The following is an 18,753-nucleotide window of genomic DNA, read 5'->3' as shown; positions in this document are numbered from 1 at the left end:
TCAGGCAGAGCTATAGGGCACAGACTTCTCAGGGTGGCTGTTGGGCTCTGGCAGAGTTCACAGGGTCTGGGAGCAATAGTGGAGGATGAATGCTGTGAGCACAGTTGGCAGGAGCCCCTGTGGCTGGGACAGGGACTCAAGGTGGCTGGGGATTAAATGGAAGGAGAGGCCCATCTAGACAGAAGCAGAGATCAGGAGCCCACTCTTTCACTTCCCTCCCCACGTCCTCTGCTGCCTCACTCACCCAGGGCCTGGGACTCTCCAGTGGCTGTGGGGCCCAACTCCATGGAGTAAACACTGCCCAGGGGGTTATCCTTGCATGAGCCATCTTTGGGCCTGAGCACCAGAATCAGAAGCCAGGGGGTTGGAAGAGTGACCCCAAGCAAGGGTCCCAGGGGCTGCTTCCCCACACCATGGTGCCCAGCTGTAGTTCCACATTGACTGTGTTCACCCTTCTGCTCCAAGTCACTCTCTCTGGCTCCTTCTTGCCCCCTCCTGAGAGGAGCCCTTGGGCCCCAGGGTTCATTTGAGACCCAAACTCTCCAGGGCCCCTTCCTTCCAGTCCTGATGTTTCTTCCAAGCTCTGGTGCCATACCAGCCTCCTGGCACCTTCTAGATGTTGGCAACATTCATGTTCCATTGAGGGCTGGATGTCCCCTGCCCCTGCCCAGTTGAAGCTGTGCCTGCACTCCTTGCTGTTGAGGATCTTATTGCCCTTTATGACCCTAAACCATCTCCCAGCGTCTTGCCACTTTGTGGTGCTCATGCTAGGCAAGTGTTCTACTTAACACCAGCCCTTGGCTCTTCCTTTGATGTCTCATCTGAATAGTCAGCCACTGCCCTCAAGACCCCACCCTGGTGATGAGTTGCAGCCGCCACCCCTATGCAGTGCTCCTGACATGCCAAGCTTGGCCTACATTTCTTCTCTGCCACAGACTCCCTATCACTACCCCTTGTGCCAAGGCCCTCCCAACTGGCATCTGGGGCATAGTTAGTGCCCTGCCGCTGCTGGGGATGCCCTCTGCCCCAATCTCCAGGTCAAATCCTGCTCTTTCCTTCTGCTGGTCCAAAGCATTTCAAGGCCAAGCTATATCCGACATGACACTGGGTCCCAGCAAAGGGGCATCCCTAGGTGGACCATGCTTAGTGTTATGTGACCCTCCTCCCACATCACAGAGAACTGGGCTTGGGGCAGTCTCCTGACATAAGAGCAGTCATCACCATAGCTGACCAGTGGAATGGAGTGCAAACATGTGCTTAGCCCAGCACTGGGGAACTTGAAGGGGGGTAACAGAAGTGATATGGGCAGAGGAAGGAGTAGAGGGCTGAAAACTCAGGGGTCAGAGTGACTGGAGAGGCCTCCAGGGACACAAGGGAGCATGAACTGTGGGAGCTGGTGACACATCAGGACAAAGTCAAAGGTAAGGTAACCACCTGGTGGGAGAAGCTGAGGATATGATCAAGAGAGGCTGCTATGGAGGGAGGATGGGGAGGGTCATGCCCTGAGTGCTGGTGAGAGCAAGGATTCACACCCTGGTCTTGCCTGGGAGGCCAAGATTTCTTTCCAACTGCCTCAGGTATCTCTCTGCACCTGTGGGCAAGGCTGAGGCCCCTGCCCAATTCCCCACAGCTCCCACCAACCCACAGGTCCAACAGAACTCTGAGGAGCAGGAACCACTGAAGTAAGCTCAGGAGGAAGAACCAGAACCCTTAGGAGCTGGGTACTCAAGAGCCTACCTACTGCACAAGAGATCCCTCCTGCAGCCCCAAGGGCATTGCTGGAGATGGAATCCTGGGAGCCGGTAGCAGCACCAGGCCAGGCCTGCCCCAGGGAGTAGAGGCAGTAGAAAGCTGAGGAGCATGGCTAGCAGGAAGGCATCCTTCTCTGCAGAGGACAAGGGCACTGAGTCCTGAGCAGGTACACCACTCCTGGCCCTGTCTAGCTGCCCCACCCAACCCCAATGGCATACTTTCAGGCTGCACAGGGCCACTGTCCACACTACCACCCAAGCCAGGCTTGTCACAGAAGGGTGGGGCCCAGCCCGGAGCACAGTGGCAATTATGGTTGCTATTGCAAACCTGCAAAGGAGAAGAGGAATGAAAGAAGGTCATCAGGGATCAGGGACCCCAAGGTCATCCCCACCCCTCATGCAACTCACTCCCCGGTTGTGGCAGGCAGTCAGGCAGTTCTCCAATTCCTGGAAGGTAGCATTCTGGCAGCGCCTGTCCTGGCACACCTATGGGCAGTGTACCAGCTGGGCAGTGATTGAGGTTGGGGGGGTACAGGACAGGACTTTGGGCTACAGGACTCATGTGCCCAAAAGGGGTGGAATGGACAGGGCTCACCATTTTAGGTCCACACTGGGTCCCCGCCTCTACCAGGCCCAAGTCAAGTAGATCCAGCTGGGCTTCTGGAAGCGCCAAGGCTCCACGACAGGCCACCTCACCACCCTCTAAGGGAACCATGGAGTCCACCGGCACCATGTATGGCACCCGTGGACTCGACTCCCCACCTTGGCACTGCAGCTTCCCACACTGAGCATCCCTGGGGAGGAAGTGGAGGAGGGTCAGCAGTGTGGAGTGTCCCTCTTCCCTCAATTTACACAGCTTTGGTTCCTCCATTACACTCCTTCCTCACTTCTGTGCACAAGGCAGGAAGCCGCTGTCGCTGTCCTGGCCACAGTTACCATGGGCATCTCGCGCAGAGTTCACCATCTGGAAACAGGCCTCTGGGGCTGGGCGGGACCCTGAAGAAGAATGGGCCAGACTGGGGCAGCCAGGACAGGGCCTGCAATTAGGTGGCCCCAGTAACCCCCATACTGTATCTTCCCCCACAGTAGAAAACTAGGCAGAGACAAGGAGGGGTCAGGGTGAAGGGCGCACAGTGGTCTCACCAGGCCCCCAGAGCTGCTGGCACTGCTGCTCCAGCGTGGGGCATGCGCCATCCCGGCAGTAGCCTCTGCCATTGGCGCAGGGCGAACCATCCAGTAGGTAAATGTCCGGGGGACAGTGTGGGGAGGTTCCCGTGCAGAATTCGGGGAGGTCACAGTCGCCTGCAGCCTGGCGACATGGCGTGCCTGCTGGCTTCAGCTGCGTAGATAACCCGGTTAGGGAAGGGAAGAGACACTAGACAGTGAGAGGTCCACGCCAAGAGCTCGGCTTAGAGTGGAGGACCCAGCAGGAGATCCAAGAGGATCCACACAGAGAGCCTAGCCCTCTGCACCCAGTAGAGGAAGCAGAGGGCACCAATTAGCCAAGACCTACTGGCCCGCTCCCGAGCGCCCCAAGTGGTCATTCCTGGGCTTCCCATTCTCTCACCAGGCAGCCGGAGCAACAGCCCCCGTGAGCGCACTGGGCCCCCGCACGCAGTGAACAGTTATGGGCGATGCAGCAGGGGTCCGGGCACTTCTGGCATCAGAAAGGCGAGAGTGGAACAGTGAGGGCGCAGCGCTCCATACCTCGGGGGAGGGGACGAGCGGGGCCCAGCCTTGGTCCCCAGAGGCAAGAGGACTTCACCTGGCTGGAGCCACAGTCGCACTCTTCGCCGGCCTCCACGAAGCCGTTCCCGCAGCGCGCCGACGGCAACAGGAGCCTAAGGTCCGGGGCATTTGAAAGGCACGCGCCACCTCCCTTTCGGAAGAAGGCGCGCAGCTGGCGGCGGCTGCAGGCGCTGAATACGCGCGGGAACGGGTGCCTACCGGCCAGAGGAGAATGTCCGACAAGCGAGGATCACCCCCCAAACCCCGGCTGGTGTTGGATTCTCACCCCTGAAGTTAGCCACACAGCCACCAGATGCGCGAACACCCCCTGATCAATGGGATGCCTGAATCCCCCAGAGGCTGAGCTCAGAAAATAGAAGCTACCTGCGCCATTCCGGAGCCCGACTCCGGAGGGTGTGATGCCCAAGAGTGGGTACGCCAAAGGACCCACGGTGGAATGTCAAGCCAGTGTTGCTCCTCCACTGTTGGAGTAGCCTTGCTCGATCGATCCAAAACTGATCTTTATATACTTTTGAGAAACCGCTTTTCACTGAGGCCTCATAACCCCTAAGGGCAGGTAGTTATCATCGTCCCCATTATACAGCAGAGGAAACTGAGAGATAAACACAGAAACTCAGAGAGAAACATGCCTAGGTCCAGTGGCCCCTGCCCTGCGCACGTACCCAGTGGCCTCCGCCATCACGCAGCCGCCCTCGTCTGCCATGGCCTCCACGCAGCAGCCGTCTGGGTCATGGCTGAGGCCAAGGCTGTGCCCTATCTCGTGGGCCATGGTGGCAGCAGGGCCAATGGGGAGCTCCGAGTGGTCCTGGGAGGTGGGCATGGGGATGTCATTACGGGCCGCGAGCCCCTCTCCCAGCCACTCTGCTCCCACATCTCCGGCAGAGCTCACCATGGTCACGCCTCCAGAGCTGTCGACGCGGCACATGCCATTGACTGGCGCCAGGCCCACAGTGGTGCCCTGGAAGGTGCGGCCCCTGAGGGTGGAATGCGGCGTGACCCTGCGGGACTGTGAGTCAGGACCTTCCTGCCCGCTATCCGCATTAGGGTCCAAGGCACCCACGTGAGCAACTGCGCTGAGTCGTGTGGCCGCCGAGTCCACACCCCCCGGCGCCACTGCAGGAAGGCCCAGAGCGTGGCATTCGCGTCAGGCGTGACGCGGCTGTGGTCCTGCTCAGTCCACACCTCCAGGCCAGTCAGCACCAACTGAATGTCCAGAGTCCTAAGAATCTGAGGGCAGAACGCGGTGGGACTGAGGCCGTGAACCAGGAGCCCCACAGAACCGGTGCCAGTGTTTCTTGGTAGCCGAGACCTTCTCCTCCCCCTCTACCATGCTAGAACCTGCCCTCTCCCCGCAGTCTCCAACCTGTTCCACATAACTGGCAACTTCTAAAAGACGCTGTTTGGTGTGGTTCAAGTTCCGGTGCTGGATCAAGAACTGGAAGGACAGAATTGCCCCGGAGTGAGGGGCTGAGCTGGCCTCATCCCAGATCCTGCCAAATCCTTGGGTCTCCCCTCACCAGGGTGTGGTCTGCCACTATGTACAGCTCCAGGTACCTCGGACTCCTGTGGGACTCTCGCCTCTCCTATAGAGGGACAAATAATGAAGCTAAGTGACAGGAAGGATGCTGGGCTTAGAGTTTTTACCACCAACCCCAATTTCCAGAAAGAAGAGTTTTTAAAATTCACTAGAATTTGTTTCTTCAGCCTCTGAGTTAAAATCTGAGTTAAAAGGTGGCCCTGGTCTGGGCCTTCATTCCTGTCTCCTCTGAATTGGAGCACTACAGATACTGCATTTCCACTCCCAACTATGTCTGTGTCCCTGACCCTGCTCTGGAGGGCAGGAAGAAGGCTGGCCATTTCTGGTTTGTCCTTGAGGTCCCTGTAGCCACAGGCCCCTTTCCAAGTGAGCAGTTGATCCATGCGGAAGATCTTGTGGGTTGAGAGGTCCTCAGAATCCTCAGATGGCCAAGGATGCAGATAATAGCTGGCATTGCTGCTGAGCCTGATTAGGCCCCTAGGGAACAGAGGAGTGCAGAGGGGGATATGAGGGAGCTCTTGCTTAAGCCCCATCCCAGACCCCTCCCCCAGTACTGCTCACCTCATCCCAGAGCAGGTGCTGAGGACTACCCAAGAATGAGGGAAGCCTCTCACATGCCCATGGTAGTGACAATGATCCTGGAGAGGAAAGAACCCAGCCCCAAACTTCAGCCAGGGCTGAAGCAGGAGGAGCAAAGGGAGGGAAGAGAGGAAAACTGGCTCCAATCTTCCTTAGGAATGGGAATTGGGGAATGAGGTAGGCATGGGAGGGCTACCTTCAGGGTGCATCCCCAGCACCCAGCACCCTGTCTTCAGAGCCCCTGGAAGCATCTCACCGTGTGGTTGGGGACCAGCACCACTGGCTGCCCATCTGGGCTGTAGTGGGTTTCTGTGTATCCTGGGGCCAACAGCCTGCTGGGAGGGGATGTTTGAGGAATCATGGAAATTAGCCCACCTCTTCTAGGTTGCCCTCCACCATCCTCCCTGAATGCTAATTAACCAGCTCTACAGGGGGCACCCAGTGTGTCTTAGGGAAGGCACAGGAGAGGTTGTGCATTGTCTCTCTCAGAAAAACGTGGAACTAGAGGGAGAAAGGTGAAGGTCAGGAAAGAGGCTTCACGGTGGCTTAGAAGTGGGAGGTGAGAGTATAGAAAGCACCAGCGAGGGACAGGCAAAGGTGAAGGGTTCGTGGTCCTGTGGGGCCTGCAGCAGGCAGCTGGGTCTGCAGGTCAGAAGGGGAGAATTCTGGAGACACTGCTGAGAGGTAGGACTGGGAGCCAAAGAAATGTGGTAAACTCCCTGAGTGCCCCTGCCCCTGCCTACCTTGTTGGGAATCTAGTCAGCCCTCTTGCCTCCCTCCACCCTAAATCCTTCAAATCTTCTCCTCAAAAGGCCTCCAGACCCCACATGTCTCCCATCTGTCCCTCAGTGATGCTCACTCCCTGCTTCCAGAGAAAACAAAATTCCACCTATCTATACCTGCTTCTGCCCTGACCACCTGAGTAGCGATCCCCATCCCCACCTTCTCCAGACCCTCCTCCATGAGGAGAAATCAACTATAGCCAATCATTCTTCTCTAAAGAAAATCCTTGACTCATCCAGCCTCTTTACCTCCAGACTATCTCCAAACACCTGTGATTCCTGCTTTTCCTGCTCCCAGTCATTCCTCTACATTTTCCAGCTTTGCTCACCCATTACATGAGCACACACATGTGCACACACATACCATTTAGTGGGTAGGGACATTAAACCCCAGGGTAACTGTGGTTTGGCATGGTGGAACTAGAGTTTGTTCCCAGTCCATCTGACTCCATTGGGAAAAATAAAATATGTGTCGAGCATTCAGAACAGACCATGCAATGAAACTACTACACACTAAGTGATACCTATTGATAATGTAGACATGGGGGGTCCAAGATTCTGTACTCCATCTTGCATACCCACACCACTCAGCCAAGGGCACCATCCTGAGCCCCTCTCCGCTTTCTCATTCAACAGCTTCAATTTTTTGGCTCTACATATCCAGAACACAGCAGGAAATTGCCTTTGGTGATTGGCCCTCTTGAGACTCCCCACATCATTTCCCCCTGCTTTCTTCTTTATAGATGGAGGCCTTCCAGAGAATCCAGACAAATTGCCACCCCTGAATGTGCTTTGACTCCTGTAGCCATTGTGCCTTTGTTCCTGCCATCCCTTCTACCTGGAATGCTGTCCATTTGTGGAATTCTAAGATTCCTCCAGCTCACCATGTCCTGGGAATGCCCACTAGGTGGTGCTCACCCATCACCAGCAGCTCCTGAGGCTGGGACACACAGCAAGCCCACAGCAGGACTGACACAGCTTCAACAGTCCACTTCAGTCTCTCCCTATCACCTGTACCCTTTCTGAGGCCCTCTCCCTAACTAGCCTCCAAGTTAGTTCCTATTCCCAGGACTGATCCCCTCCAGAGACAGGTGTGTTCCTGGCTCCCACATACCCCTGTCAGGTACTCACTGGTTCTTCTCCAACTCAAGCAGGAGCTCCTGGCCTTCAGCCTCCAAGACCACCAAGCCCGAGTTGAGTTTCAAGATCTGAACAAAAAGGAGTTCAGGTTGTGATGAATGCCTCTGGGTCCCCTGCCTGCCAAGGAGCAGGTAGGATGTAGAGCTGGCTGGTGAGCAAGTTCATGGGTACAGTAGAGCCCCGTGGATCATGGACAGTGTGGAAGGTGTGGAAGTGAGAACATGCAAAGATATTCCCAAACTCAGATGTTTTTTGATGTGACAATAGCCACTCAAAGGTGCATAAACCTTCCAGGGCATACCATGTTATCCCTAGAGATGAGGGATCCCAGAAGGGTACCCTGCTTTTCCCACAGTCACTGGGCCTTCCCCTTGGTCTTCCCTTTTCTTTTATTCCCAGGAAGCATGAAAAGCAAAGAAACACAGTGGGGGAAGAAGATGAGAGGTATTGGGTAGCCACAGTCACTGAGCTTTCTCATGATCCCTGTGTTATCTGGGAGTTTGTTTCTGTCTCTTAAAATATATATATATATATATATATATATATTTTGGGGGGTGCTAAATATTCAACCTAGGACTATATGCATGCTAGAACCTACACCCCCAATCCCTTGTTTCTGTGTCTGGCTGCCCCTCATTCCCTGTAGAATTCAGACTTTATTCCTCCACCCCCAATTCTGGCAAACTGCCTTTCCTTCCAAAGTTTTCCATGGCTTCCAGCAGGCCTGCCCCACACCTGAGCTCACAAAGTAAACATGGACTCCATCCAGGCAGAGAGAACTCTGACTTTCTCAGCTAGATGTCAGGGAGGCTGGTCTCAGCCAGCCATCCCTCCTCCCTTTCCCCTCACCTTCTTTGCCTCTTGAACCCCCTGGGAATACCCCCATATTCCCTCCCTTGTCTGCTCAGCCTGGCTGGGGGCCCAGAGTTGGAAGCAGCCCAGGAGATTCCTGGGGGGTTGTATTTTCAGAGTGTTCCCTCACCCTTGCTGGCCCTCCCCTTTATCCTAAAATGCACTGGGCTGGGGCCCTGGCCAAGGAGCTCAGAGTCTTGGAGGGGGGCTCTTTCCCTGCAGGTGGGGAGCAGACAGCCCTCACTTCCCCAGCCACAGGCTCCACAAGGCCCCAAGCGTGAGCTCATGTGGCTGGAATGCCTGCCACTTGCTTTATTGGGGAAAGGTTTGCACTGGGAGAAAGGCTGTGGCCCACGTGGAAGAACACACTGGAGGTCCCTGCCCCTCTACAGCCCCTACTGCCTTTGCTTGTTGCCTTCCTGGTGATACTGCCCACCCACCATGCACCCCATCTACACCCCAAAACGTGAGTGTACCCTGACTGTTGGAGAGGACATCCTGCCAAAGCTTAGTCTCCTGTCCTAGGCTTTCCTGGGGGCAGAGGCCAGAAATGGCTGAAGCAGGGCCCCTATGGGATCCTCCTCTAGTCATAGCCCAGGCCAGACAGAGAAGGAAGCCCACAGTTGGTGTGACCCCAGCACGTGCCCAACCTTCACCTTCACCAGGTATGTCAAGAACAATCCCAAAGTGTGGGCTAGCACTGTGCTTAACCAGTTGAAGGGGGGCCCTAGAGGTCTGTGGGACCCAAGTGAAGACCCTAAGTTGGGAGTCAATGGGCCTCCAGGTAACCCCAACCCTCATGGTAGTACTCTCCTTGCACAGTGGAGCTGACCTTTCTTACCTGGAAATTCAGACCTCAGTGCTCTCTAGGATTGGGTGGGGGTGACCAGTGTTCTGAGGTCTTTCAGAACTTAGCTGTTCTGAGGTTCTAAGGTCTGTCTGACCATGGGTAACTTTTTAACTTCTCTTTTCTAACTTTACCCTTCTGTAAAATGGGCATATTGAGGCTACTAGCCTGTTTGTGATACAGATATTGTGGCAATTGATGGGAGATGGTTACTCTGGAAGAGTATGATGGACAGGAGTTGGGAAGAGGCTGGACACAGTGTTCCAGAGAAGTAAAATGGGATGGGCTTGCATCTGGGGGTATCAGGAGAGTGATCACTGCTCCTTGGCCACAGTTTCAGACACTCAATGGCAGGGTCTTGGGAGAAACAACAGTGTGTCTACAGAGTTACAGGTTCTGGTAAATTTGGCCAAAGGAAGATATTTTGGTTTCTTCTTAAAGAGGTTCCTGAAAAGCTTCAGGCCCCACAAACTCTGGACCCATCTCTGCTTGGTGAGGGTGGGGGTGGGGGTAGCCTGGATAATACAAGGAGGGAGGGAAGGGGGAAGATGGGGGGAGGAAGCTGAAAATGACTTCCATGTGTGCAGGCTCAGCCATCTAGATGTCTCCCACCCTGCCTGCCTGGTGGGGAGGGGCTAAGAAAGCAGTGAGCTGGTGGTTCTGAGGACCCCAGAAAACCTGCCAAGCTGCAACTGGGGGGAGGGCAAAGGGCTGGGAGACAGGGGCCCATGCTGAGCATGGGGTATGGAAGCACTGACCGGCTCTTCCAGGGTAACTCTGCGCCAGGGTCGTCCATCCAAGACCCACTGGGGAGTAACAGGCTCCCCAGGAGTGTTTCCTAGGATGAAGACAGAGCACAGAGTGAGGGGGACCTTGGGGGGATTGGAAGGAGGGAGGGGAAGTCCTAGGGGACAGGACTTCAATGCTTCTTCAACATTTCTTCAACATCCTGGGCTCAGCCTAGAGAAAGATGGGTGGGCGGTCATGGGGCAACCCTGGAACTGAGGGGCCACCAGGGAGATGGCAGGAGAGAGACAGAGGAGCCTGGGAAGAAACAGCTCAGCTGGGGATTTGGGAGCTGCCTGACCTGGGGATGGGGTTGGGTCAGAGGTCACAAGGAAGAGGCTCAGGCCTGAAGTATAGAGGGGAAGGGAAAAAAAAGAGGAGGAGGCAGCCTCTGTATTTTTAGACTGGGCAGCAGATGCCTTTAGTATGAGAGATCTATGAGAAGAGGCTGCCTGTGTCTCCCCACCATCTGAGAAAAACAACATCCAGATGTTGTCTGGCAAGGTCCACCATGCCCAGTGTTCTCTTGGGGGCTTGGTGCTGGTGGTAGGCTCAAGGACCCTGGCCCAGAAGCCCCCTCTATTTGTCTTCAAGTGGAAATCCAGGGGACAGAACCTCTGTGTTCCTGTGCCGGGGTGCCTAAGGGGGCTCTAGGAGGACTCCCAGAGCCAAGCATTACTCAAAGGGTGCCTGGAATTCTCCTCTGGAATGTTCCCTCTCCTCCCCCTAACTGGCCACAGCAAATCTCACCCAACCTACCCTGCAGGAGCCAGGCTCCACCCAGAGCCTGAAGCCAGCCCTCAGATCCTCAGTCCCTAGGGCAAGCCCATCTCCCAGAAAAGCAGCACCCTATTCACCACCCAGCCCTGGCCGTAGTCCTGCTTCTCAGGCCGATGGTTGTTTGTGTAGGTGGCTCAGCTACTCCCAGGCCACCCCAACTTCTTCCTCTCCATCTCCTCTTCTAGACAGTAGGCATCAAAGTCCTGGAATGACAGCAGCTCCAGGAGTCACCTTTCCTCAAGAAAACTGTAATTGATGACCAAGTTGCCATATCAGGCAGATGGCAGGTTTGGGGAAGGACCATTTCAGAACTGAGGCTGAAGGAGCTAACTATAGGGAGGCATTGAGTGGGAGGGATCATCTTTCAGCCCAGAGAGAGCTTAACTGGGTATGGAGAACCAAGCCTTCTGGTCCCAGGCCTCAGAAGATGCAATGGATGGAAATGGGTGTGTTATCCGCATGGCCTGCATACACTTGCTGGTCACTGGCACATTGGCAAAGGAAGCAAAGATGGAGCTGGGTGCCTGGGTGCATGGGAATAGAAAACAAGGGATCATGTCTGGGCTGAGGAATATAGCCCCCACCCCTCTCAAGAGTCCATCACCATCCTCTGGGCTCTGGCTGGAGCTCTGGAGGTAGACAGTAGTGCAATACCTAGGGCTTGTTCCCAAAAGTATGACAGCTGTTGTTCCCTTCCTTTCTGGCAGGAACAGGGCAGGAGCCAATACATCTGTATTGGCTCAGTACAGAGCTGTAGAACCTGAAGCTCCTAGGCTTCCCAGCCCAGATCCTGGTGCCCCCATCGGCTCCAGTTGCCCTTTCTGTCTCTTGTACAGGCTCTGAAAAATCCATCTTCTTGGAGGGGCTGTTGTTAACAGCCCAGCCATACAAGGAGCTTGCAGAGGTCACAGGGAAGAGAGAGCTGAAGCCTTCCTGAGGCACTGTCAGACACCTTCTGTTTGGAGAAGTCCCTGCCTGTCTAACCAAACAAGGCAACTCCATCAACAATATACACACTGCCTGAGACTGGAGGAGGGAGGGGAGGGTGGTGGGCAATGAGATGGCTAGTCCTAAGGGCAGAGCAGGACTTTAGGAACCTGTGGGCCTGGAGGCTTCTTGGAGGAGTGAGACTTGCTGACCCTGAGGACTGAAGGTACAGAAGGTACAGTTCACCCTAGCAGCTGGGGACTGGGAGGTTTTGAGAGAAGAAAATACAGGCGACGGGGGACGAGGGGCTTTGCAGCTGCACAGGCAGGAAAGTGCCTTGCCCCTCTGCTTTGCAAGGCACCATGTGTGGGCAATTCAGGCCCTGAGGCCACCCCAAGCAGTCAAACCCCCTAGACAGGTCTCACAGACACCTGCCTAAACCCTGCGTTGTCCTCATGGCCAGGTGGTCCCAGTGTTTCAGACCCTCCATCTGCTGACCAGGGCTGGACCCCTCAACCACCAATCACCTCATCTGCCCTCGGGGCATACCGGCGCCCACATCCTCACCTGGAAGCACGAAGGCACAGGGCACTGGCCAAGGAGACAGCAGCAGCAGCAGCAGCAGCAGCAACCCCTGCGTTCTCGGGGACCCCCTGCCCATGGCTGAGAACGCCTGGGCCTCTAAGCTCTGGCAGCCCGCTGCGGGCTCCGCCCCGACTGGATAGAGGCCGACCCACGCCCCGCGCAGCCGGGCCGCCGCCTCCCGACCCTCCCGCACAACCCGGCTCGGAGCAGCCACCGCGGCGGATCCGTCCCCACGCAGGCCCCGAGGACTCGACCTTGTGCGTGCGGGGGAGCCGGGACGACCAGCCCGGGGAAGCAGCAGCGGCCGTCGAGGGACAAGAGCCGGGCAGGAATCCAGCCCGCGAGGTCCCTCCACTTCCCTACCCGTGGGGGCGGAGGATGGGGACGGGGCGGGAACGCGGGAAATGTTCTTCAGGCCGTAGCGGGGTGGGTGGTACACAGGGGCCGCGAATGCGGGCTGCCAGTAGCTGCTCAGGGCGGTCCCAGGAGTCCCCGTCTCGGTGGTCTATCCCCACCCTGACTTGACACGGGTCCTGCCCTGAGGCTCCTAGAACCCGGAGGAGGGTTCATCTATCCACACCGGGTGCCTCCCAGAGGAGAGGGACAGTCAGGTGTAGCTGCCTCTGAACCGTAGTGGCCGCCAGCCTCTGCCGCGGACGCACACCCGGGTGGTGGTGGTGGGGATGGGGAGTGTGCAGAGGCTGTGGTCTTGGGTGCCATGGTGGGGAGCAAAGGCGACATTTCGGACAAGCGCTGGGTGGGGCACAGTCCTTTGTCCCAGGCTCTGGCTAGAGGGCAGAATTGTACAAAGCTATACCTCCCAGGCTGTGGGGGTCCTTTTGGTGTCAATAGCTCTAATAGAAAGATTTGTTGGTTTGAGAATTCGGTATATATTCAGAAAGCGAAGGATGTTAACTTTTAAGCGAATCTGTTTCCGAGAATTTGGGATTACGAATGTGGGTAGTAAAAATTCCAGCGGCGAGAGCGACCTACATTTACAGCATTAAAAATTATGATGGATCCTGACTTAGTGATTCCCACCTGTAGTCGCAGCTACTTAGGAGGTTGAAGTAGAACAATTGCTTGAGTCCAGGAGTTCAGGGCCAGCCTGGACACACAACAAGACCCGTTTCAAAAAACTCAATAAATAAACATAAAAATTAAGGAATGATAAAATGCTTAAGAAAAAGTCTTTCTGCCTCTTCAGTCTCCATTCTTTCAACTCTCCTCGCCCAACAGGAAGCTGCTACTGTAAGTTTCTTACACAGGTTTTAGATTATTTTTATACATACCCAAGAAATAAAGACATTTTTTCTTAATATTTTTCTTCACCTTGGTTTTGTTTTGTTTTATTTTCTTAGTACACCTTTTATGTCAGAGCTCTGAGAAGAGCTATGTCCAAGGGCATCAGAGGACTTTTCTGCCAAAATCTCTGAGCAACTGTTAATTTACTTTTGAGTTTGTAGAGGAAGGAATGGATCAAAGTTAAAGGTGATAGATCCTAGAAAGTCACCAATCAGCCCAGTATTCATGTCAGGTAATATTATGGGAAAGATGATTTATCAAATGGCTTATTGTTTTTTCTCTCTGAGCAGCATGAGGAAATGTCCTGGAAATAAGACAGACCAAGTGCAATGTTCACCAACTAAACAGGACTCAGCCTGAGGAGTGATCCAGAAGAGGGTGTCACTGCCAACTCCAGCTTACCCACATGTCCTGGGTGGCACCTGGAGATCCCAGGCCAGTGGTTGAGTGGATCAGAAAAAGTAATGTGTGTGAATGGAGGATCTCAAAGTCACAGTCAAGGCTCCCTCCCTGACAGCCTGGTACATCCAAAGGGCAACATGTTGCCCCTTGATAAGGTGAAGGGTTTGCTTAGAACCCTTCATCAGCCAGGTTTTGATTTGGGTAAACTGTTCTGATTATTAAGCATAAAAGATGGGAAGTTTCCGGTGGTGGTGGTGGTGGTGGGGTTTTGTTGTTGTTGTTGTTGTTGTTGTTTTAAGAAATGGGGTCTTGGGGTTGGGGTTGTGGCACAGTGGCAGAGCACTTGCCTCACATGTGTGAGGAAGTGGGTTTGATTTTCAGCAGTATAAATAAATGGATAAAATAAAGGTCCATCGATAACTAAAAATATATTTTTTTAAAAAATGGGGTCTCGCCTAGCATGGTAGCATAAACCTATAATCCCAGCGACTCCAGAGGATGAGACAAAAAGATTGCAAGTTCAAAGCCAGCCTCAGCAACTTAGCAAGGCCCTAAGTAATTCAATGAGACTTTGTCTCTAAATAAAATATAAAGAAGGTCTGGGGATGTGGCTCACTGTGTAAGTGCCCCTGGGTTCAATCCCAAGAAGGAAGGAAGGAAGGAAGGAAGGAAGGAAGGAAGGAAGGAAGGAAGGGAGGGAGGGAGGGAGGGAGGGAGGGAGGGAGGGAGGAAGGAAGGAAGGAAAAAAATGGGGTCTCACTATGTTGCCCAGGCTGGCCTTAAACTCCTGGGTCCAAGTAGTCCTCCAACCTTAGCCTCCCAAGTAACTGGGACTACAGGTACACACCACCATGCCAACTAAGTGGAAGAGTTTTTAAATACTTTCTTTCTGAAATACACATTCAGAAAAGTAAGCAACTCAAGGAATTTTCACAAAATGAATACCCCCATATAACCTGAATCCAAACCAAGACAGAGCACATTCCCAGCCCCCCTGAAAGCTCTTTCATGGCCCATTTCAATCAATTTCCTTCATTGTTAACCACTATTTTGACTTACATCACCATTAATTTAATTTCACAAAAGTGGAATCACATGGTATTATGATTTGGATCTTCAATGTCTGCTCCAAAGATTCATGTATTGGGGCTGGGGTTGTGGCTCAGCGGTAGAGTGCTTGCCTGGCACATGCGGGCCCTGGGTTCAATGCTCAGCACCATATATAAATCAATAAAATAAAGGCATTGTTTCCAACAACACTAAAAAATAAATATTTTTTAAAAAGATTCGTGTATTGAAGGCTTGGTCCCCAGTGCAGTATTGTTCAGAGGTGGGGCTTCTGGGAAGTGACTGGATCACAAAAGCTCTAACCTCATCTAAGGATTTATAATTGGATGACACTATCAGGAGGTGGGACATAGTTGAAGCAGTGAGTCCTTGAGGGTGTGCCCTGGGAAACTAGCTTGTCCCTGGCTCCTTCCCCTCTCTCTGCTTCCTGGTGGCCAGGAGCTGAGCAGCTTTCCTCGGCCACACCCTTTTGTCATGATGTCCACTTTGCCTCAGGGCCAAAGCAATGGAGCTAGCCAGCTGTTCTAGTGACCAGAACATCTAGTGATGTTCTAGTTTTGCATCGTTGTGACCAAAAGACAGCAAGAACAACCTTAAAGGAGGAAAAGTTTATTTTGGCTCATGGTTTCCGAGGTTCGGTCCATGGTTGACTGACTGTGTACCTCTGGGCCAGCGGTGGAGGCAGAACACCTTGGATGAAAGGGCATGGCAAGGAGAGCAGCTCAGGATGTGGCAACCAGGAAGCAGAGAGAGCTCTGCTCACCGAGGCCAAAATACCCACCCCAAAGGCACACCCTCAAGTGACCTACTCCCTCCTGCTGCCCTCACTTACCTACAGTGACTGCCCAGTTCATCCAGTTATGCCTTTCATAATCTTATCACTTCACCTCTGAAAATTGTCTCACATCTGAGCTTTAGGGGGACACCATAATACCAACCATGGACCGAAACCCTGAAAGCCTCTGAAACCATGAGCCAAAATAAATCTTTCCTCCTCTAAGTTTTGTTTTGTTCTTTTTATGTTTGTTTGTCTGTTTGTTTTGTTTTGTTTGTACTGGGGATTTAATCCAGGGGCATTTAACCACTGAGCCACATCCCCAGCTCTTTTTTTATTTTTTATTTTGAGACAGGGTCTCGCTAAGTTGCTTAGGGTCTTGCTAAATGACTGAGGCTGGCTTTGAACTTGCAATCCTCCTGCCTCAGCCTCCTGAGCCACTGGGATCTAAATTTTTTTTCTCAGGTATTTTGGTCACAGAGACTAAACTGATTAGCACATACAACCTGTGCTAGTAGCATCTGGCTCCTTCCACTGAACATTGTTTGAGAGCGTCGCCCATTTGTTTTCTGCAGCTGTAGCTCCTGCTCACTGTTATAATATTCCATTGTGTGAACATAGCACAATTGTTTTTAGCCCCTCCACTGCTGTTGAGCATTCACTGTTTTTAATTTCTGGCCAAGAGTAGCATTTCTGTGAACATTCTAGTACAAGTCTCATGGTCACATAAGCCCTCGTTTTCTTGAGTAAATACCCAGGGGAGAAATGCTAAGGTCATGGGAGAGATAGGATTAGCCTAAATAGATATTTTCAAACTGTTTTCCAAAGTTGCCATACACACTCTATGATATCATTTATATAAAGTTCAAAAATAGGCAAATCAAATTTATGGTGGTAGAAATCAAGATAGTAGCTGCCCCCTGGGGAGTACAATTGGGAGAGGCTGTGGAAGGATTCTGTGGTGCGGGTGACGTTCTGTTTCTTGATCTGACACTGGTGGCATGGGTGTGTCCACTTTTGGAAAGTCGTGGAGCTGTATGCACTGATACTGTGTGCATTTTTCCGTGTATATGTTACACTTCAATTACAAGTTTATTTCAAAAGACTAAGGGGGGCTTCAGATCCCTGAATGGAACCAACTGAACCCTCTGAGCACTTTCCAATCCAAGGTGGACGTACATCTCTTGGAGGGACACAGAAGCAAATGAAGACATGTTACATGTCCCCAAACACCCCAGTAGGCACTCCTTCCTGCTGCCATCTGTGGTTTTCCTCTCTCTCTCTCTCTCTCTCTCTCTCTCTCTCTCTCTCTCTCTCTCTTCCCTAAGGCAGCTCCCAAACATCTGGCTGCATTTGGCTTTATCTCTTCCACTCCCACCTCTGGATTTAGCCCATTCTTTCACCCTCCTACTTGACAACAATTCAGAAGAAATGATGCCAGTCACTGTGCTGGTTACTGGGGGTGAACAACACATAACCAGAGCCTCAAGGAGCAGGGAGGGACACAGATCGCTTCAGCAGAAGGCATTTGGTGTCATGTGATACGCACTCCCTGGCCACCTCTGCAAATATTCTCCAAGAATAAAACACACCAACGTTGGAATCCTCTGTGTTCTAGCCCAGAAGTTTTGAGTTATAAGAAACTCACTCCAGTTGCATCATAGGATAGAAGTTTACCAAAAGGACGTGCTGGACAGGCTCCCAGGAAGAGTGTGACAATCGGGCACAAAGAAATGGGGTCTGGAATAAGGGTGCGTGAAACATCAGCTGCACAAAGCTTGCCTGGCACCCAATTTCTTCCCAACTGCTAACCCCTATGCCAATGCCTCCCTATTTACCATGCTTCCTATCCCAAGTCATAGGCCCAGATCAGTCCCTTTACTTCTCCTACTCTCAGCTACCAGGCTACAAGGGAGGGTCACTAGTCACCTGAGAACTGGCTCCCCTCAGTTCCTAATTTCCCAGGAGCACTTTATTCCTTCTTGGCAACCCTCATTCCCTTCAACGTAGTACACAGGCCCGCAGGAAAAGGACAGGAGCTCACTCAGTCAAGGAGAGGGATGCTAGCAACAATGACGCTGATGACATCTATGTCTGCTCCTCGTGCTTGAGAGAGCCAGTTAAGCAGGGCCCGGCCCTTGGGGTTGGGTGGGGAAACGTGGGAATGGAGGCACCTCTTTTCCAGGGGCTAGATCTGATACAAAGATGTCTGTTCAGGCACCCTCACAGCCTGGCATGCCCTCACCATAGGGACCACCAAGCCTTGATTTCCTCAGTCCTAAGTCCTGAGAGGGACAACCTCCTTCAGGAAGCCCATAACCAGAATGGCTGGGGTCACCGAGACAGAACTGGTCTGCTGCCGGCATTCCCATCAATGTCAAAAGTCCCAGGAATGCGTCATTAGTTGGGAGTTCTTTGGAAACAGAAGTTCCAAATATACTTTGGACTCAGAATAAAAACTCCATTGCCCAATCTTCCTTGCAGCTTGGAGTGACCACATGACTAAATTCCAGCCAATGGGAAGGGAGTGCAAGTGACGTATGCTACTTCTGGGTTCGATTGACATGTGCTTTCCATTTCCACTCTTTCTCTTTTCACTGGAGGGCTGTAGACATGGTGGGGCCATAGTGAACCTCACAATCAAAGACCACCTTTGATGGAGGAAAGTAAAATAGAAGGATCTTGAGCCCCAACACTTTATACCACCATAGCATACCCAGACTAGCAGGCAAGAGAAAAACAAAATTCTATCATGTTGATGTCATTGTATTTGATCTCTTATAAGAGAAGCCTGAGTTGTATTCTGCCTGGTACAAAGTTTCTTGGCAACTCTATGAGGTCTCAGATACTATTCTGATCCACCCAAAAAGTCCAGGGTGGGCTTTGAG

At 52.9% G+C, this 18,753-nt stretch overlaps 1 protein-coding gene across 1 annotated transcript; it reads right to left on the bottom strand.

Annotated features, from left to right (window-relative positions):
• On the bottom strand, window positions 1–12,470 carry Adam33 (ADAM metallopeptidase domain 33). The gene is given in 22 exon segments (XM_026385826.2): window positions 1–51; window positions 53–66; window positions 245–336; window positions 1,738–1,885; window positions 1,971–2,079; window positions 2,160–2,237; window positions 2,347–2,545; window positions 2,639–2,747; window positions 2,895–3,090; window positions 3,319–3,408; window positions 3,517–3,694; window positions 4,163–4,305; window positions 4,390–4,474; window positions 4,561–4,727; window positions 4,864–4,935; window positions 5,018–5,083; window positions 5,325–5,514; window positions 5,599–5,675; window positions 5,873–5,951; window positions 7,530–7,606; window positions 9,996–10,075; window positions 12,298–12,470. Coding segments are annotated over 22 exon segments (2,394 nt in total). The 5' UTR covers window positions 12,392–12,470.
• Window positions 12,471–18,753: the final 6,283 nt, after the last annotated feature.

The sequence above is a fragment of the Urocitellus parryii genome, chromosome 6, assembly GCF_045843805.1.
Source record: "Urocitellus parryii isolate mUroPar1 chromosome 6, mUroPar1.hap1, whole genome shotgun sequence".
Classification (NCBI taxonomy): domain Eukaryota; kingdom Metazoa; phylum Chordata; class Mammalia; order Rodentia; family Sciuridae; genus Urocitellus; species Urocitellus parryii.
The sequence above is the reverse complement of the archived record's forward strand: the minus strand, read 5'-3'. Positions and strand labels throughout refer to the sequence as shown.